At 44.3% G+C, this 22060-nt stretch overlaps 1 protein-coding gene across 3 annotated transcripts in view; it reads left to right on the forward strand.

Annotated features, from left to right (window-relative positions):
* rsrc1 (arginine/serine-rich coiled-coil 1) overlaps positions 1-22060 on the forward strand; it is a 133500-nt gene that overhangs the window by 97025 nt on the left and 14415 nt on the right. For all 3 annotated transcript variants that reach the window (XM_083985478.1, XM_083985480.1, XM_083985479.1), the window contains exon 7: positions 14963-15034. In XM_083985478.1, the coding sequence (XP_083841604.1) occupies positions 14963-15034 (72 nt within the window). The remainder of the gene's footprint in view (positions 1-14962; positions 15035-22060) is intronic.

Raw genomic sequence — 22060 nt, forward strand, 5'->3', positions numbered from 1 at the left:
CGGCTCTTTAAAGTTGCTCACTGGTCTGGTTACAGCCAGGGGATGAGGCATGGCATTGAGTAGTTTCAAATGGAACTAAACTAAGCCTATATGCAAACAAAACCCAGGGAATTAGGGGAACTAAGCTGGCCTGTTCACAGCAACTCCTCGGCCAATGTTGAACCACAGAAGAGGAGAGAGTGAAGGAGAGCAGGGGAGGGAGGGAGGGAGGGAGGGGACGGAGCGAGGCTCTCTGAATTCTCATGAAGGGCCTGTTCTTTTAATTGTGTTGAACAAAACAACAGGGGCTGAGTAATGGGGTTTTAAAGCGAAGCACATTTGGATAGATTGTGTAACGCCCTGTGTGGGTGTGAGGCGGGGAGCGGCGAGGAGAGAGAGGGAGAGAGACACCGAGGGCGAGTGGGCGGTATTGTGTGGCAAGAACAAAAGGCGAAAAGTTGGCAAACGGAGGCACCCATCGAAAAGCCTGGAACCAAACTGGCCGGCTAATTACTGACATGCATTGTCAAGGAGGAGGAAACACAACAAAACCGGGATAAAGATTAATTTTATACCTCATCCTCCTCGCTGTAAACACAGAAACAAATCCTGTAAATTGAAAAAGAAAAAAAAAAAAACGAGGCAGGCAGATAGAGGTAGAAGGGATCAGAGGGATAAAGCTATGGGAGAGTAACACAACAAAACAGTTGCACTAAGGCCTCCTTTATTCTGTCAATCCCTCCTGCCAAACATATGCTATAGACTCGTCTTTACCTTTCTTAGGGAGAGTCTGAGGAGAGACGGCGAAGAGCGTAAGGAGTTTATGAAACGAAAACAGCGAGATGGATAAACAAACAGGCCTGGAGTGCGCGTAAAGTTTCTGCCAGTGTTCATATTTTTAGGTCAGTTATGAAAGAAAATCTAGTGCCAAAGGTTTGCGGAGATGGCCAGAATAATATAGAGGCTGCAGTAAGGAAGCACAGAGGGCAAGGTCTTGAGTGGGCTGTAAGGCAGAGAAGAGGAATGTTACAAAGAGAGAGGAGGAGAGAGAGGAAAGGTGGGAATGAGCGCGAGGATTATTAATATTGGTAGTGTTTTGGAGAGAGTGCTAACACATCCTGACATGTTTGCTCTGCATCTGAGCTCTTTCAGACTTTGGACTGCCATCTCTCTCATTCTTTGCTTCGTCTATAGTTTTTCTTTTTTCATTCTGTTATTTCTCTGTTCTATTTTGACAAGTGTTTCGAAAAAATCGCTTGTCATCCTCAAACTATGCCAGGCTGGATTCTTTTACCCCCACCCCCCCACCCCTTTTTTTTTTTTATTACCATGGAGGTTTCACGAGCGTACGCCGGCGATTTGGAGATGAAAGGGATGGAATCATCCCGATTCCTGCCCCGCCACTGAGCCGCTCAAACTCCCTGACAAAGCTGTCAGACTCCATTTTGGCTCCAACTGCCAGAGTAAACTTGCTCTGCCATTTACAATCAACAAGAGGAAGCGCAAAGTCCCGCTCCTGCCCATGTCAGAACCCTCCAACTGCTCCCCTTTTTCAGAAGCATTAAAGTGTATTTTCTCCCATTCTCCCTCTCTCTCTTTACAGTCTGTCTGTCTGTCTGCTTATATCCCTTGCTCTTTTTTTTTTCTTCCCTTGTTCTTCCTGTCTCAGTTGTGTATCTTGCTATAATTTCTCTGGTGAAAACACTGCCAAGTGCAGTTAAGGGTGTTTACAGCCGACATGAGACATATGCATCGACAAACTCACAAGTAGTCCTAGTGTACAAACAGTTTTGATCTTTGTATTGTTTGTTTTATCATATTTTCATGGTCTCTGCTTATGTTTGACAAATTCATCCACTGTTTGTTTCTTATACATCCCGCCAGGCTGCAGACATAATATACATTATGAAGATGCTGGTTTTTATAATTCTGGTGATTTCTGAGAGCCAGTTGCTGTATGGGGAGATTATTACTAAGTTATTGCAAGTCTTTTCCACTTATTATTTTCAAGTCAAAAGAGTGTAGACAGTTACCTCAGAGGGCCTGTGATGTAAACATGCCTTGTCATGTGTAGTTATGTATACAGGTTTTTGTCAGTAAACATTTATTGTAATGATGTTGTATCTTCCAGTGCGGGGGCATGTAAAACTCCTTGGTAAGAGCCACACAGATTTATACATAATCGATCATTGTCATGCAAAAAAAGTAGGTTAATATGGGCCAGTTTTCCTCCAACTGTATTTACGGGGGGTGTGGAGGGAGGGGCTATCCATGAATCCAGGTATTTACTCATTGGCATTAGTGTAGACTCAACCACAGCACCAAGTGGTGTGTTTATGTGCAGCCTTCTTTTATTTTCCTGAGGCATGTACAGTCACAACCAGGAGCTTAATGTCTGCGAGGACACAGGCTGGATGAGGGACATCACACAGACATGAGAGAGAGGGAGGGAGGGAGGGAGAGGGAGGATGCTTGGCTTCTCTCCAGCAGAGGTGCTCCTGGTGTGAGAGAGGAAGAGTTTCCATTCTCTGGCTGAGCTTTCATGTAGAGACGCCCATGAGGGAATGAAAGAAAAGAGATGAGCAGAGGTGAGAGGGTGGAATGAGATGTTTACTGGGGAAACAGTTTAGCTTTGCTCCAGATGTACGCAGCGAGCCTTTGAAACAGAGCTGGCGCTGTTTGTTTATTCAATGAATCAATCCTCATCGACAGCAGAGCGGCGGTTCGATCGGTAAACAATCGTTTCAATCATTTTTGAAGCAAAGAAGACAAACATTTGCTGTTTCCATCGACCCACATGGAAGCTTGTCTAAAGGTCCAGGTCATGTCGGATGATGATGGTAAACAAGATAACACGGGTTTTAGACTGTGGGTTGGACAAGTCAGTTTCAATGAGTTTTATATACAGTATACAACAGAAGTTATCAAACAAAAAATTCATATGGCAGAGGTCTAGTCTGTACTTATTATATTATTTACAAAGACTTCACCTAACCCTAACCCATGACTGAGCAGGAGGCCACTTTTAACAGATAGAACCCGGTTCATCTGGGCCGTCTATTTAAAGAGTCAGTTTGCGCTCTAAAAATCTGTAACAGGCATTTTGATTAGTTAATCATTTAAATTATCAATAATAAGAATAAACGTATCTTTAGTTGCAGCATTATTTTCATGGCATCCCATCTGACATTAGTCACAGAGTCTGAACTGGACTGATGGAGGTAATGCTAACCAGTGGGGTTGAGGAATTCAGTCTGAAGTGTCTGCAGAGAGCTGTGAGTCCACCACTGATATCACCACATCACCTCCGCTGGGGAGTCGGGGTGTGTGTGTGTGTGTGTGTGTGTTGGCGGTTCATTTTTAATAACTTTAATAAACGCCTCGCCGTTACAAAGGACAAATTCTGCACCTGTCCCGTTTTTTTTTTTGTTTTTTTTATCCACCGCGCTCCCTCCCATCCCATCCCCATCCCCATCCCGGCCCCGGCCCCGTCGGCTCGGGCCGGTCTCAGCGTGGCCCAGCTCGGCTCGGAATGAAACGACGCGTCCATAATCTCTGTGCCGGCATGTTAATTTTCAAGTCAAAGGGGCAGCTCCCTTTTCATCACGGCGGAGGCTGTGGAATATTCAGCGCGCTGCAGATGTTCATGAATAATGTCTGTGGCCAAACCCCTGGCTGAGGCTGGGGGGTGGGAGGAGGGAGAGAGAGAGGGAGGGATGAGGGAGTGGGGAAGGGAAGGGAAGGGGGGGTAGAGGAGGAGGAGGAGGAGGAGGGTGGAGGGGGGGGGGAGTAGCGAGGCCAGATGAATTACACGTAGGGGGGATCTGACAGGCGGCGTGGAGCTTTGTGATCATTCCAAAGTTCTAATAATCTCTCTCACCTTCTCCATCTCCCCAGTAATGAAAGAGAATAGGTGATTGCACCCCGGGCTATGTTCCCCGCGTAATGACTCCTCCAAAGGCACAGAGCCGCCAAGGAAAAATGAACTTTGAATGAACGGTGAATTGGCTCTGACAGAGTGATAGACCGTGACACAGATTCTGTAGCAAAACAGACGTAGTGCTAATTGATTATCAATATTTTAAGCAAAGTGATGAAAATAAGTATTAAGAGATGAGAAAGAGGGGAAAGGGAGAAGGGAGTGCACACTACAGCACTACCTTCGAGGTGGTGGTGGTGGTGGTGGGGGGGCGGTTTGAGGAGGGGGGAGGCTGTCATTCGTCCAACCTCCCTCGTTCTTTCTCTCCTCTCCACTTCTGCTCCTCCTGCGGCCAGGCCGTCCCACCCCCCACCTCCCCCCGTCTCCCTGGTGCCACTCACAGTCTGCCCTCTCCTCCTCTTATGCATTCTGTCTTTCTTTCTCCCTCACCGTATCGTATGTGCTGACATCTTAGCGTTAATTGCCAAATATGTCCCTGAACTTGCATTCATTTTGGAACGCTCTGCTTTATTTATTGCTTCGAGCCCACGTGCGTTTGTGTTGTGGACCTTGATATCAGACCTGGTGTTCAGACCGTCACCTTGTCCCTCAGACTGTGCAACTCATTCCTTTTTTTTTTTCTTTTTTTTTTTGTCCTTGAGAAATAAAATAAATCAAACACGTTATTCAAACACATTGTTGTCATTGTTGAAACATGAATACAGCATTACGTGCACGCAAACACTCACAGACTCGACCCACCATCCGTGAAGTCCACACCAAAGAGCGGGCAGGGCCAGGCCCCGAGACCACCAAGTCTGTGTGTCTGTTCTGCGCTGGGTGTTTGTTCCTGTAATGTGGTCAGTTGTGCTGAGCCCCATTGACGCTGCCGGGGTCCCGGCTCTCCTGCCTTTCTTTTCTAAGTGGCCGCCCCTTCTCAACCTCCTTGTGTCAGCACTGCGCTTAGCGGCTCCAGTTTACCTTTCATGATTAGACTTAGTCCCATCTCCCCCACTACCACTGCAGCCACCGCTACACACACACACACATACACATGAGACACACACACTCAGTGGTGTGCCATCACAATGGCATCCAACAGGCTTTCAGCAGGGGAACCTGAGCCTATTCTCCACCATTCAACAGCATGCTCAAGTGCATTCACACTGGAATAAATGAGCAGATGCAAGCAACAGACATACACGGTGCAAGCATATTTTTTTTGCTCTGAAATGCGATTCACATACCACACATTACATCCAGGATCACACAGAGCTGGGTTTTGCTATTGTTGCTTGAAATATTAGAATTTCTGCAGGTTTCCTGAAAAAAATATGCAATTTCTAATAATAAATCAAATGAAATGATCATTAATCATAGTAACTATAACATTTAATCAGTTACTAAAAGTGCAGTAAACATATAAATAGATCAGAAAGCTTTATATTTGTATGTAAGAGCCAGTCTGTCTATTATTTTATGTTCTTTATGTGGAAAAGTTGGTGCTTTTTTTAAGGTTGATCATAATCTTCCATTTGGCATTGATGTGTCTGGAAGAATCTGATTCTTGTCATTTAAAGATCACAGATTGATGTTTTATGACGCATGTGGTGGGTCCTCTGCCACACAAATCCACAAATCAACTGTCATTCACATTGGCAGAAACTAGCAGCCAGCACTTATTTCATTTTTTGAATGAGCCAAGCAAGATGAGCGTCAGACTGTGGAGCAACAGCTAAGATGAGATCAGTGTGTGTGTGTGTGTGTGTGTGTCGGTTCCATAACATTTCCTCTGGCCTTACTGTCCATCAGCCCGGTCCTTTTTGGTCGGGTGTATAAGAAAAGCTGATGTCTATTTGTTGTCTCATCTCTTTATTTGGCCAAAGGTCCATGTTGATGTTATTCACAAAACAATACAACGTTAATATTTTCACCAAGAACATGGTAAATAACATTCCAGTCTAAATTCATGGCTCCAGATATTTACAGTTTGCTGCTACAACAATTAGCTTTGGTTTGTTTACTTCCGCCAAAAATTCCACACAGCGCCGACGACAAGCGAGAGAGCAGACTGTCTGACTCTGACTGCTGCTGTCACGGTCAACGGATTGTTTTGTAACATATTGCAAACTTACTTTGAACCCCTTTTCACATTCAATCCACTTTTTGAAACAGGAGTGTCTGGAGACGATAGGATGATACGACGGCTATTCATATTTGATACACCTGTGACAGGTACAGCCCAGCATGAATCAGCAGATCTGGGGGCCGAACCTAGTTTCAACAATCCTACAGGGGCTTTATCTGTAAACAGAGCATCACTGGAGCGTGTTCAGCTGAGAGAAAGATGCAGAAAACCAAAAGAGAGGGTTTTAAAGAGAATGAGGTTAGGAAAAAAGGATAATGGAGAAGAGCTAAAGGACGTAAAGCGGATAAAAGAAGGAAACAGGGAGGCATACGAAAGAGGCGGTGGCATGTGGAGACATGACAAGGTTGAAGTTGAGGGTGAGATGTCATTCAGAGGCCCCAGGATGCTTAATATTTCACCGAGTGATCCCTGCATTATGGATATAGTCTGATTGCCCTCTCAAGACCTCCGTTATGCACTTACTCACTCATCTCAGTGAAGTTCTCATGACAGAACTTTTGTATTTATCCAAAAGGCATGCCCACCCTCCCACCAATGGAATTACTATAATTTTAGAGCCAACAACAACACACATAGATGCATTACTGTAATGTTTGAACATCTACTATAAGCCCTAAAAGGCAAGAACATTTACAATTATCATGATATTTCCATAGCGAGGTTTCACGGTTGAACTTCACATGACCTGGTTGATACTTTATAGAGGCTTTGTTGTTAGATTTTTTTCACCCTCAGGCTTGTGTGTTATGCATTGGTGTGTGTGTGTGTGTGTGGTGCTCTTATGCCTTCATGTGAGTATGCGGACATCCATACGTGTTTATGTGTGCATGTGAGAGCACGCACCCCATGGCAGTGAGCGGTCCTCAGAGTAACCTCACCTCCTCTGATCTCTCTGACCGCTGGAGGCCTCTGCTCCTCCCCGTCATGTTTGCAGTAATTCTCCTCTCTGGCCCAGGGTCTGGGGGGGGGGGGCTACACCCCTAATCTGAGCGCACCGCAGAGTCGTGGGGATGCTCTTATCGCGCTTGGGTCTAGAGGGCAGGTTGAGGGTGCTGGACCCCAAGCCACCCACATGCATCGCCGAGGCCACACCGCTCAGCATCGTGTTTACTTGCCCGGTGCACATGGAACCTGTCCTGTGCAAGGTTTGCCCAAAGGAAATAAGACCCAGACCCCAGTGGTGGTGCAAAAGGAGGTTTGGATGTACAGTAGGGCTGTGGTTCATTGTACTGGTCATCACCATCACTTAAAACTAATTCAAAATATGTCATTTAGAGTAACAGTTTACCAGTGATGGGAATAAAGTAGTTTTAAAATAGCAGCGTCACAAACGGCGCTACATTTTTCAGCAGCGAGTAATCAGAAAAGTTAGTTTCCCCACAATAAGATGTTCCGTTACTCGCCGTTACTTGACTCAAGAAGTCCCGTCACAAAATAATAGAACCCGTTAAAGTGTACGTTACATGCACATTGTTTTTTTCAGTCCATCAACTAGTCAGAAAAAAGCTGTTTATCTGAAACTAACCAACTCACTCAGTATTCCTCCGCACAGACAGGCTGCGCAACGCTTTGCCTGTGCGGAGGGATACTGAGTGAGTTTGTTAGTTGGTTATAGTTAGAGGGTTAGGGGGGTGAGTCCAAGTAATTTGACATATTTGATCATTTTATAAAAAAGTAACACAATAGTTACTATTCCTATTAATTAATTACTTTTGTAATGTAGTAATTCAGTTCAGATTCAGCTTTATTTGTCCTTTACAGGAAACTTGTTTTCACCTCCCCGTACAAAAACACACAACCTCAAGATACATAAATACATACATTATATCACCCATACACATACATTTTAGAGAAAGTAACAAAAACTAGTTACTTTTTTTTAAAGTAACATGCCCATTTAACAAACAGGACTCTCTGACTTAGACCCATTAGGATGTCACCTCTTGGTCACCTACTGTAGTTGACCTGATGTTCATCTACTACTACATTTTTAGCTGTCGTCACTGTGTAGGTGTGTGGGCATGAGCTTGTAGTTATTGCTCATTACTAGAAACAGGAGTCAAAATTACAGCTGCATCCTACAATTATATTCACAATCAACCTGCTGATTGTGTGAATCCGTTACGATGTTCCCACTGAAGAGGGTGTGATCAGCAGAGTTTTAGTATTCACACCTGAAAATGATGCACATGATGTCGTCTTAGAATTGCTGCCCACTAGATGTTGATTGAGTAATCAATGAATTATTTGTTTCACCCCTCGAACATGTCTTTTTAAGTGACAGCATTCACCTTGGGGGGTAACAGCACTTGAAAAAAGGTTCAATGTGTCACTGAAATCAACTCCCCAGTTAATTCAGAAAGGTTAGGGTTAGAAATGCTTTGAATGGGTTGACTTAACATTTACAGTATTGCAGCGGTGTAGCTGAGAGAGAGAAAAGGAGAGGACATAGAATGAAATGTATTGCTAAAGTCACTGCGAATTTGAATTGTATAAGTTTGTGTTTGTCGTGTCGTGTCGTCTAGTGTGTTTGTAGTCGTGCAGAGAAACTGAACTCCGGACTGAGTTCCCTCCTGTTTTACTGATGGATAAACCTCGTCTTAATCCCTCACCTCTTTGAGTTTGACAGATGCAATCTCAGCATGATCACTGAGAGGAAAAAACACAAACATGGAGCCCAGGTGTCTGGAGTTAAGAGGCGGGTTTTAAAAAATTAATAGAACAAATGTTGCACAAGCAAAAGGCCCCAGAGATTTTACACATCGGTTCTGACACTGTGTGGGTGTCAGTTGGGTCGGGAAAGTCTCACATCTTCACACATCGGAGCCCAACGATCCAAACCGTCCCTCTGACGTGACGTCATGTTCGACACGGTGTAGACATCGGCGAGTCGAGCCCGGTTTTATCAAGCTCCTCCGCCACGACACGGTGCCAGCGTGAAACGCTCGCATCTCGCATCTGGCGCCTTCATTTAGGCAGCCATTCCTCTCTGAAGCATCCGTAACACCACGGGAGCATGAGCCCTAATTGATGCACTCCCCCAGCATCAGAATATAGCAGTGCATAAGAAAAAAAAAAAGCTCTTGGTACGATTGGCAATGAATAATGAATAATTGATTGATTTTGTAAGATATCTCTCTCTAATTGTTTGGTTTGTAAATATTTCATGGGTGTCGTTAAATCAGCCTGATGACACATGCAGAGCGCGGCCCTCCGCTAAAGATCATTCAGGCTCAGCTCTCTGCTCTGTTTCTTTCTGAGGGCTGCACTCAGTATCAACACGGGGGGAAAGGATCATACGGTTGTGGCGGAGAGACGCTGATTCATATACACTGCTCTTCTGTGACTTGATGGCACTGTTGTGATTTCTGTTGTTCCGGGGACTTCCTACAGGTCCCACACAAGTTGTACAACGCCACGCATTAAGCGCCTCTGCGATATGAGCTTCGCCTTTGAACGATTTGATGTATTCTGGTGCTAAATATTTCAATTTTTTCATGTTTTATCTTCTCATCTTATTGCCAGTCCTGTCAGGATGCAGGCACGGTTGTGATGCGTCCTATGTGCAGCTGCGAGGTCTAAAGCTGAGCTGGTTTGGATGGAACTGGGTCCTGTTCCAACACACAGGCACCTGCATTTAAATACACACATGTACATACAAAGTAAGGCCCAGCTGAAGCCTTCCAGTTGTGTTGCCTGTGTGCTCTGCCACCTAGTGGTTGCTTCAGACACTGCTGCTGTGAGATCCATTTAACCTCCACACCTCAAGTACTGTATATGATTTCTGCATTGGGAGAAGCAGTAGGATACAGTGGGTGTTTATTCTACACTACTACAGCCAGTATTATAGCAGTCCAGGTTTTTCACTAATTTACATAGAATTTATAAAGTACTATTAAAAAACATGTGTTACTTTTACAATTCTCTTACTTGTTGTAGACATCTTTTTGTGTTTTTTCATCTCTAATTTATGTCATACAGTACATGTCCTGTGATCATAACTTTCTTAATGACACTCAGGAAAATTAGTAACCTTCTCCCACTAAATACTAGTGCACTGCAGTCTGTCTCTTCATGCCACTGTGGTCTGTAAACTGGTACTTGTGTTGTTAACATACCCCGCAGTGGAGGTTTAGCATCAGTAGCTCCTTAATGATAATTGTACACTAAATTGTAAAACAAAAAGTGCAATGGATTGAACTAAGTTGCACATATACAGTACTTGTCCAGAAGGGCTGAACGATAATTGGAAAATAATTATGTTGCAACTTTTTTTTGCTTTGGTCTCTTTGGAAGTTGAAGTAATAGACTGTTGTCGTTTATCTCAATGTGAAGAAGAGGGTGGCAACCTCTGGGGAAAACATCTATACGCTGCTCTTACTCTACATGCCTCATGTTGCAGAGTTGGTAACTTTGGTGACGACCTGATACAGAACCAGGTCACAGTGAGTCCATGATGACATCATTTATTTTGCAGTGACATGTGGCTAATGGAGTTATTTTCCACATTTATCAACAAATTATATTTTTGATCCATTACTTAATATCAAAATCAGTCCTGAGGACATCTGCATGGCGTTGGGCCAGAATTGACTGTGGCTCTCAACTTATACATTTTCATGTCATGGGTGCTACAACATCGTTGCTCTGCATGACTCTTCCGTCCGTCAGTCCTGTTGCACACCAGCTACTGCGCCTCTACCTGTCTGTCCTCCAGCCTCGGTTTTTTGTTCTTACGTTCCTTTGTCTCGTCTTTCTGCCTGTCAGGACTGCTTTGCCTCATCGGTGTGCCCACACGTCTATTTGCCTATCTCTCAGCCTGTCTGTCTCTTATTTATTTATTTATTTATTTATTTATGTATGTATTGTCTTATCCGTCTCTCTGGTATTCAGCGTCGGTCGGAGGGGCCCGGCATGCCGAGCCTCACTGTAAAGTGCTCGGCTGATTGGAAGGGACATTTTTCCAATGGCGCTGCGCTGCCTCTAATATTTTGTTTGTCGTCGGGTGTGAGGCTGATTTATCACGCCTCCTCTCCCGCTGACATTCAGATTCACTTTGATTGGCGGGCCGGACGGAACGACAACCCGCCCGCCGCCGATCTCTGCGGCTCTCACACACACACACACACATACACACACACCAGCTCCAGCTCCAGCTCCCAGTCAAATGTGATGCTCCTGCGCGCCCGCAGCGAGGTATACGCTGGATATGAATATGCCCATTACGCCAACACATCCCCACTTACACTTCCAAATGAAGACATGCACCAGAATACATACCGCCGCTCATAAACTCAGCAGACTAAGTGTGGAGCTGTTCTGTCTCGAATCCTAGTTTGTGAGTGTTGTATTGAGTTTATCGAACAACGTGGGCAGACTGCTGCTCTTCTGTTGTTCTCTCACCTCCTGAACTCTATAATATGATAGCCTTTTTCACTTCTAATACTTACTGTACTCAGCCTAAGGCCCAAGCTACCACACTCTTGAATTGAATAACATCTCTCTCCTTCTTTTTCCTCACCCTCTGTCCCTCCCTTCTTCTCCCCCCCTCCACCCCACCCCAGTCCCTCCTTAATAACTCTATAACTCACCTCGGCCTTAGATTTAATTGCTTATCTGTGTGTAAACGTATTAACCCTCTGCTGTATCTGTTTTGCCGCCGTCCCGGGGGCCCCCCGACAAGCCTCTCTGACTGCCGTGCCTTACATCCAATGAATAGTCCTTCTCTGAGCGGTAATAGGGAATCAGCATCGTAGCAGCAAGCATTGGCGGCTCGTAAGAGATAAATCAGATTGGGGGTCTTGCTTTGCCAGTTTATTGAATCTAAATTGCGTGCGCGCGTGGCCCCCGCCGGCCCTACACGGCCCATCCATCTCCCGGCTGATAATGGAGCGGGCCCGATTCCACCTGGTGGGAGCATTATTACATTTCCCCTCTAACGAGACCCAGCTAATCCTGCCAAGGGAGGAGGACAGGAGAGAGAAGAGAAGGAGGACAGAAGAGAATAGGAGAGGAGCAGAGGCGAGCGAAGGAGGACGTTCGGGGGAGGAGGAGAAGAAAGGAGAGGAAAAAGAAGGGAGGAGAAAGAAGAGGAGATTGTGTGTAAAAAGGAGGAAAAAAAATTGCAAACATCCTGGCAGCCTGCCTCTCCCTCCCACTCTCTCTCTCTCTCTCTCACTCTTTCTCACTTTCTTCCTCTCTGTTGCTGTGCACAAAACATCTTCGAGCGCCATCAGAGCTACATGGCCTCTGGGCCCCTGAGCTGCAATTACACTCATAATCACAATGCAATTTCACTGACACTCTCCGCCCCTTCCCGCTGCCATCCCTCCTCGTTCTCCCTCCTCCCCTGCAGCGAAGACTGAACGAAGTCTAAATGAAGTGAAAGGACTCTCCTCTCCCCAACACCCGGCCGTTTATTACGCGCTTTAATAAAAGTCCATCACAGAATTATCCTACAATGAACTGGAGCCACTAAGTTGCCAAGAAATATACTTCCAATAAGCAGCCGCTACACACTGACATGCTTATGTTTCTAGACGGGTACAGCTGTGAGACTTGATTCTGCCTTTTAATGTTAACAGGCTTTTCATGATAGTACAGCAAAGTGTATCGCTGCAATATATATATATATTTTTTTTTTTACGTAGTTTATCTTTTTTTAAAGCAGAACTCCTTATTGATGCAATTAAATCGTATCCCTGGCTCAGCACACAGGCCTACTTTCATTGTTTTGAGGGGGCAGGAGCCCCGTGAGGCAGTGCACTGATGAGAGATGGATAAACAGTTTGATTTGCTGCTATCGCCCCCAGGCACAGTGTACTGGAGAGATGAGCAAGAGAAGGAAGAGAAAGCATAAAAAAAAAAAAAAAAACGGGGAGGGGTGAGGGAGGGCAAAAACAGAAGGAGAGAAGAGAGAGCGAGAGGATAAGAGAACCTGTTGGGGGAGGGATGAAGGGATAGAGGTGGAGGATAAACATGCAAACAAAAAGAGGCGACAAATCATTCCTGTTGTTTGTGTGCACATGTTTGTGTGCACGCAGGCGAGGCTTTTTCTCTTATTTCGGCTTGTTTGTCTGTTTCCCCCCGCTGTCAGTTCTTCTTTTTTCCTACATGGCCCCCATCTATCCGCCTATCTCCCTTTCCCCTGGTTCTTTTTTTCCCTCTCTCTCCCCTGTCTCCCTCTCGCTCCATCACACCACCACCACCACCAGTACCGCTCCGTCTCCTACCTGCCTCTCGGTAGCCCCGAGCAAAGAGGGAACTGAAGAACACAGAGGAGTTCACTCGCAAACACAAAAAACACACACACACACAGACACACACACAGACAGGTGCACAAATACACATCTGCTCATACAAATAAGAAAACTCATGAATATAGTTGCAAAGAAATGCAGGATGGTGCAGCCTGTGGTTTGGTTTTTGGCGCATACACACACAAACACACACATAAACACAAACTTACTAAATTATAACAGTTTTAGCAAAGAAATTTCTTGTTGTGTGTTTGGTTAGGCGTGCTCCCACACACATACACACACACACACACACACACACACACACCCTAGCCGAGGGAGGTAGAGGAGGGTTCAGTCATCCATGTAGAGTCATTGTTAGTAAAGATGCGGAACCTCCAGACTTAACCAGCCGTAACAGCGGTGTGACGGCTTCTTTGTCTACGCCAATTACTGAACAAAAACAGCAGCGCAGTCACAGAGAGACTAACACAACCCATGGCCTCCTGCATCCAACGCGCACACACGCATACACGCGTGTGTATGTGTATGTGTATGTGTGTGTTTTTTTATTTCTAACATACTTCCTTTGCAGTGGATTCTAACACACAAAATCAGCCACAAACACAAAACACACAAGCGTACGCAGGCATCTCAAGTGGTGCAATAAACCACATTCGGACACCCACAGCTGTGCCCTAACACAAACATTCTGTAAGCGCTCACAAACACTTACACCCACTCTTATATTGTATTAACTTCCCCCAAAACAGTGCAGAGCTTTCATTCTCTCATTCTCTTCCTCCCCCTTCTCTCTTGTCTGCTCCGTCTCTTCTTCTGTTTCTCTCTCTTTCTCTCTTCCTATTTTTTTTTCTCAAAGTTTAAACTCATTAAGTGTAATGATATTGGAGACTCAATTTTACATAGCTCACTCATCAACCAAGTGAGATAGCAATAAAGGCGAATGGCTCCGCCGAGGCCCTAACGCTGCAAAATAAATGATGCGCCGCAACAGAAATGTAATTAATTTAGAGGCAGTATTGATAGTCCTGCCATACACGGCATTATATTTTTTAATGTGGCTTAACATCTTGATTATTCAGGGGGAAAGGCGGAGGAAAAAGGGAGCCCGAAACAACACCGCTCATGATGAGGAGATGCTTAAAATGCCCTGACGAGTGTTTACTCCCGCTGCCTCACTTTCTCTTAAGCTTTTCATTATGCCGAGACGATAAACACCTCTCAGGAAGACACACTGACTTTTACAGGGGAATGAAGGAAAAAAGCGCGCGGGGTTCTGCCTGGCAGGGAAAGGAGAGAGGGCATGATTCATGTTTGGGTTGATTTGTACCCTAACTGTTGATCCAATAATGTGTCCTCTGGTAATTTTCTGCATTCTCTGTGATGAGAATCGATTTGTTTCAGAGCTCGGTATCTTGCACAGAAATAACCTTTGAGTATTGTGCGTACAAATATGTAGTTTGTTTTTTAAAAAGTGGTTGTTGAACACATAAAAGGGTTTTGGATTTAGTTTTCAGCACAAATATATAACGATTTTCCAAAAATAAGAAAGAAAGATAATTAAAAATACATTATTTCTTAATGCCTCACATGTTAGAATAAAACCTCATGCTCTGCTTCGCTCCTAACTCTGTTGTCTTCTGTGTTTCTTCCCAGCGAAGACGGATGAGGTGCTGAGGGCCAAAGTAGCCAAGAGAGAGGAGGAGGCCCGGAAGAAATTAGAGGACGGTGAGTTATATGTGTGTCTACTTGTGCGTCTTGTCATAGATCCAACATGTGGACTTCAGCACCTTTTGCCCAGAGTTACTGTAGCTCTGAGAGTAAGACAAAGAGCCAAGGATGAACCGTAAAATCCACCAGAAATTACAACATTAAAGCTGTTGGCAAGAAAACAGTTGAAACTCCTTTTTCTCTGTTTTTATATTTTATTCTCTGTCAAATAACCGGTTATGTTATGATTGAGTGGGAACACAAAATACAAAAAAAAAAAAAAAAAAATCACACTGTAAGACATCTGTTGCACAACTTGTGTTTTTTTTTTTTTTTTTTTTTTTTTTACATCCCTCACTGAAATCAAGAGGAGCATGTCTATCTGATGAAAACAAAAGGCAAACTTGTTAAGTGTGTAACACAAATATGAGCCAACAACTGTAATTGTTGAAGTGCAAAAAAACCAAACCAAAAAGTGAGAATTAGTTAGAGTTTCTTCCTGGTGTCAGGTAGTAGTCCCTCTGCCTTCAGCAGCGTCAGTGTTTTTTTTTTTGCACATTTTAACACATCTAATGCACTGACAGATGAACAACTCTACGTAAGCGCCCCCCCTGTCTTGTAAACAACAATTCCTGCTTTCACATTTCATCTGCGACTCGCACAACATGAACTCAAGAGATGCTGATTGCACTCAGTTTTTATTAAGACAGCTGTAATCTACATAAACATGCACAGTAGATGTGTAAGGCAGAAAATGTGCTTAGCATTGCAGGTAGTAAATTCTACCTTGCCAACCTGAACCTCCTCCTCCTCCCAGACCACCGACACCGACACAGGACACACAGATACGCACACATACCGTACACACCGAGATTATCTTGATGCACATTCGCATAAAGTCAAGAGTAATTTTCAGTGGGTACGCTGGCAGTAATAAAACTCCTTAGAATAATGACCCTGGTCCCTGCTCTGACCAGAGCTTGATATAAATGAGAATATCTAATGTGCTGTTATCAACTGCACTGTGTGTATGTACACGCACACACAGACATGTGTAGTAGCGTAATTTGTTCTAGTGTGGGTGTTTTTATGCTGCTGGACACTCTTGCTCCTCTTTTTGTGTAATTTCCTTCTGTGTGTATGTGTGTGTGTGTGTTTGGATCGAGAAGGCATGTCAGCGTGACCTTTAAAGTTAGCTGACCTTTTAGCCAAATGAAAGTCCAGCCATCAGAAACTAATTAGCCTTGCTCTCCTGCTTTGGTCCTCCAGTTCTAGGAAGAATTTATTCCATCCTTCTCTCTATTACACCCAGTTTTGTTTTTTTGATTTTTGTTTTTTCTTCTTCTTCTTCTTCATTCTCACATTATAATTATTCATTTTTCTCGGTCTTAGCGCTCAGTCTCTTCCTCTTCTTCCGTTTTCTCCTCCTGCTTTCTATCTTACATACTCTCTTTCTTCCCACCTCCATTTGTCCTCATCAACCATCTCCACCTCTCCTCCTAACCTCTTCTCTGTGTCTTCTCCTGCTTCTCTCCTCTCCGTGTGGAAGCTTTGCCAAAACGGTGACTAAGTGCCTCGCTTGGGGCAACAGAGCAAGACTCCCAGTCAAACAGCTTTCTTTCGTAAAGTTCACACTTTGGAATCAGTTGACTCTTTCTCCCCTTTGCTCAAAAGCCTCACTCCAACTGTTCCTTTCTGTGTGAAAGAAGGTGTTGTGCTTGATTTGTGTGGTGGTGGTGGAGCAGCAGCAGCAGCGTGTGTGTGTGCAGGCAGCTGCCTTCAAGGACGATCATTTTATCCCTCTTACCCTGCACTAGAGATGCATGAAGTGCGATCAGAGAGGCTCGACAAAGTGGCCCCGATGACTTCCCCCCTTGCTTTGGTAGCGAGAGAAGCCAGTGGCGCTGTCGCGAATACATACGAGCGCGCACAACAACACACACCAGCGGAGTCAGCCAGCTCCATCCTCATCTGCCCTTTCTCTCCCAGCACAACTAAAATGAGAGGAGGTGGGCCACTGCTGCTGCTAAACAGCAGATCACCAGGGGTCGTTTGATTCCCCGCAGGGCCCCGCAGAGGTCAACACAACTAGAAAGTTTACACTTGAACCGTTAAGTCAAGCGAAATGAGAAAAACCTTTCAAGAGAATGGAGTGGAGAAGTGAACAACGCTTCCACCTACACTCTTCGTTCATAAATAGATTCACATCCGAGACGGGCGATGCGTTTGAGTTAGTTTAGTCCTAATCGAAGCCGCTGAGATCTGATTCATGTGGATGCTATGATATGCAAGCTATTATTGTAGCAAACTATGGCCGCGTTGTGCGGAGCCCTGCGAGAAGAGAGGGGTTTTTTATCAGCGGGGTTGTTTTTTTTTTTACTGAGATAGAGAAAGAAAAAGGATCAATAACTGGCCCCGTGGTCATCAGTTAACAAAGTAGTCTCCACTTAAAAGGAGTGTTTGGCTCTCTGGTTAAGGGCAGCCAGATGATGCTAGTGGTTGAAAAAGGAAATGTGATATGAAAGGGTGTGAGAATGAGAGGGGAGGATGATTCCTTTGTTAGTTGCATGCCTTGTTTAGGCTATTAAAGCTGAGAGATGTTGTTTGTGTGCCCAGGAGGCTTTTAGCTAACATAGTATATCCAGCTATAATGAGAAGGACTGACTGCCAGTGTAACACAGTCTATTTGTGTTGGACTCTGGTGTCAGCCGGCACTTTACTGAAGGCAACAAAGAAGTCAAGGTAAGAGGTATTAGTGTATGTAATCAACCAAATATATATCAAATTACCAGTATGAACGTCTTACTGGCCTAAATGTATTCATCTATATTCCATTCACTTCCTCCTGTACCTTCCTGTACATCACAACACCTGCTTTGTTTTTCCACCGTCAGATCTATCTTTGTGATTTCCATATTCAAATTATTTGTTTTATCCAAACAAAATAACCCACAGATATTCAGTTTAAAATTATATATGACAATAAAAAGCATCAAATCCTCACAATTATTTTTCAGACTAGAATTAATTTCCTGTTGATCCACTAATTAATTAACCATCTAACCTTTTGGAAAATACATATGTATTGTTTTAGATCCCTTGTATTGTTTTTCTGACTATTGTTTTTCTTCTAGTTGGCTGTTTACTTCACTGTACATGTGTAGATTGTGTATGTGCAGGTGATGTTTTTTCGAGCTGAACTTGGAATAACAAAAGTTAATAGCAAGACATTGATAGGGAGAATTTCAAGTGTTGAAAGAAGAGAAATGTCAGATGTGCTGTCTACAGCAGCGGTTTTCAAAGTGGGGGCCAGGGGCCCCTGGAGGGCCGCCAGGGGTTTCTAGGGGGTCCTTAGCAAATTGAAGGGAAGATGAGAACAAATAATAGGCAAAACACAAAGTCTGCACACCAGTAGCTCCAAGGTAATTGTTTATTATCAAGGTGATTTTGCATTTTTTTTGTCTGGCACCCAGCTTTTAGATTTTGTGGATGTTTTTCAACAAATGCAAATAACAAAATAAAATCGATTTATTGTATTTTGGGCATTATTATAAAATCTAATTTATGATAATATAACATATGGAAACCTTATTTGCCATGCTCACCTTTCAAATTGCCTGCCAGTCAAATTATCATTCGTGACATGATGACCATTAACTGCTAACTGTTTCAAAACTCAGTGGGTTTGCAAAGAGTGCCCCCGCCCAGAAGCTAATGCTATTCAAGAGGGCCTTGCCATGGAAAAGTTTGGGAACCCCTGGTCTACAGTACAGTATAGTATACCCCACTCTCTAATGTTGTATAAATTACTGTAGCGTCAGTGATTGGGTGTATGTTGTGTATGAGTGTGTAGTCAGGTTTGTCATCAGTCATCAGCCTTTCTTTAGGCGTTGTGTTCATTCCAGCCTTTCTTTATACAGATGCTTAAAGAGAAATGTCACTATTTGGTATGAAATTCAGTTGTCAAATACGTGACGACCTCAAATCATTGCCACACACTCCCAACCAACCCCACACACACACACACACACACACACACTCTAAACGCTGTCATCTAGTGAAACTGTGAGTCCTGCGTGTGGTTCATGAGGCACTAAAACGTCTTTTCATTTGTGCAGCCACTCGCCGACATAGAGAATTATGTAGATGTGGATTGGACACCAGCCTATAGCCCGTGGATGGTATTTTAGCCCCTATGCTGCTCCGTCCCCATTACCTCAAAAACCACCACCAGATTGGGAGATCATATATTTTAATGAGACGTATAATAGCTCTTTAACCCATATCATTAGGGGAATATATACCTACCGTTTGCTCTTTTGGCAGTTAAACGAAAGGACTGTTTCCCTAATTACGCAGTGTGTAGGACAGGTCACGGGTTGGGTGTGTACCTGTCTGTGTGTGTCTGTGTTCAGGAATTATATGACCATTAAATATTCAGCTGCAGGCCCCCCTCCAGCTCGCCCACCCCCCCCCCCACCCCTCCCTCACTTCCTCGACCTAGCATCCATTAACGCCTCATCACCGTTTAACTAGCTCTGTTGTCAATCACCACGGGGCCTCGGCTGAAACAGAAAATGGCTGGATTTGGTTTCTTGCTTAACTTGTTCAAATTATAGGAGAAAAAAAAGAAGAAGGAAAAAAAAAAAAAAGGGCGAGAGCACACATCCAACAGCAGCTGCAGGATGCCTCAGTCAAGTACAATCCATATAAGTGAAATATCATTAATGGTGTGTGTGTGTTAATGGTGTGTGTGTATGTGTGTGTGTGCCTGCACCATGGTTTGTTTGAAATAATATTTCTCTCTTGTTAGGTATAATTACATGCTCTGCTAAACAATTTGTCAGTCAGCTAAAATTTCCGCTCGGCGTGCAAGCGTCTGCATGCAATACCTTTGTGGGTGTGTGCGTCCGTAATAAATGATGTGATCCCTTTTTCTAATTGAAAATAATAACTAATCCGTGGATAACAAGCTCTTGTATAATCCAAAGCCATATCCCTTCAGTTCTGGCCTATCTCAGCTGTAATAAAAGACAGGAAATGAGAGGCAAGTGAGAGTGGTGGCTTGGACATTGACGCTTAATGTAATCTGCCTTGAAATCAAATTATTTGACCTGGAAAGCCTAACAATACAAAACTCCTGCCGGGCTGCTGTTAAATATTTAGCATGTGCCTGTCATGAATACAAATGGTGCGCAAATTAGAATCTACAGGCGCGTGACCCCCATATCACACCCCGGGAGCACAGGGGGGCTGGCTCTGCTTTAAATGTTTTAATTACCGGGGCCATGGTGTGGCGTGCCACGCTACCTTTGCCGAGCAGCATCAGCATCAGCACCGCTCACGCTCAGGGCTCTGCCACTTGAAGGACAAGCAGTGAAATTCATCCGCTGGTAAACACGAGTGATCTGGTGTCCATGATCTCATCACATTAACTAAAACATGAAGATTCAATAAGCAGAGTGTCTGAATTATACCAAGCTATAATTATAGTTCCCAGCATCCTCGCTCGGGGTAGACGCTCTACTTTTCTATTTTTTCTTTTTTTTTTTTTTTTTTTAAACTGTGTTCTTTCCACTGGCTACATGATCTACCTCAGGACTCGAGGGAGGCCACTGTATTGCTCTTGTGCACTCTGCACTGAAGGAATATCTGTCTCAGTGATTTTGATGTAAGAAAATCTGGTTTGTATTGATTCCGTATTGATTAGTGGAGTTAGCCTCATCTCCTGTCGTTACTTCAGATAAATGGCCTTATTTGTTGTGTTATTATGTTCAACACAATCATGCCAGGAACAGTCAGAGGAATATTGAACCGACACTTCATTGGCTTCATGGGCTCTATTTGTTCCAGGAATGAAAGGACGTTTTTTGTTTTTTTTTCCGCCTGTTATAGCGCCGCAGAAGGAAGCGTAGAAGAGAGACACAATGACATCAATTACACCTCCGCTCAAAAGGTCCGTTTCAAACAGAATCTTTACAGATGAACGTCCCCGCACTTATTTCTGATTTTTGTCCTGCCTGAAGAGTGATTGATTTAGACATGAATGGTGCCACAGATTTGGTCTAGCCATCTCTCTTTTTATTTTCTTCTCTCCTCCTCCCTATTCATTCAGGTTTGTGGTTGCCCCCACGTTGAAATGATTAGTTATGCAAGGCTTGTAAGCACTGAATCAGAGTTATGGTCCCTGGGGAAATAAATTTGGCAGAAAATCAGTGTGAGAAGATTTAATTATCACGAGGAGACCTTTTTTCCTTGCCTTGGCCCACTGAAGCCCAAACTCCTCTCTCTCTCTCTCCCTCCCTCCCTCCCTCCCTCTCTCTCCCCCTCTCTCTCCCTCTCTCTCTCTGCTCAGCTCCACACGCTGCAGCCAAAAAAACCCTGGCGTGCGGCATGGACGCCAGCCCCTCGCCTTGCATTCCTTCTCCTCCCAATTTGTTTCATTGCACAGTGATAAGCCAAGCAATTACTGCTTTATTGATTTTTCATCACTGCAAATTTAAAGTTGATTTTTTTTTCACCCCTCCCCTACCTCTCGCTTCCCCCGCCCCTCGTTTCTCCCTCGGAGATGGCTCTGCAAGGTGATTAGGTGACCTCCCGTCCTATAAGAGCCGCTGGTCCCGTGAATGCGTGGAGGCGAATGCTGAATTCCTCTATAACCCCGCGTGACCCTTTGTTGTCCCGGGGTAATGGGATGCTGATGCCGCCTGGTGTGGCAGTCACTTCCGCAAGCCATGGAGCCTATAGCTTAATAATTTCTATAAGGATATCTGCGGAATGACATGTTTGACCCGATAGCAGCCATAAGCTATCTCTGCCATAGGGCTAGATTACACAAAAATTGACCATGCAAGCGCCCCCCAGCCTGTGTTCATTCAGGTCAAGTGGACAGATGATTGACAGCAGCCTTTTACCCTCCGTGATTGGTAATCGTTTCTCGGGTCCCCCTTATCAATTAACCTCCTGCCAGTAGACAGATGTACGTTCAGCAGCCTCATGTTGAGTCACCAGGCTGATGTATTTTCTAGATTTCCTGTCTAGTCC

This window comes from Trachurus trachurus, assembly GCF_905171665.1.
Source record: "Trachurus trachurus genome assembly, chromosome: 13".
Lineage (NCBI taxonomy): Eukaryota > Metazoa > Chordata > Actinopteri > Carangiformes > Carangidae > Trachurus > Trachurus trachurus.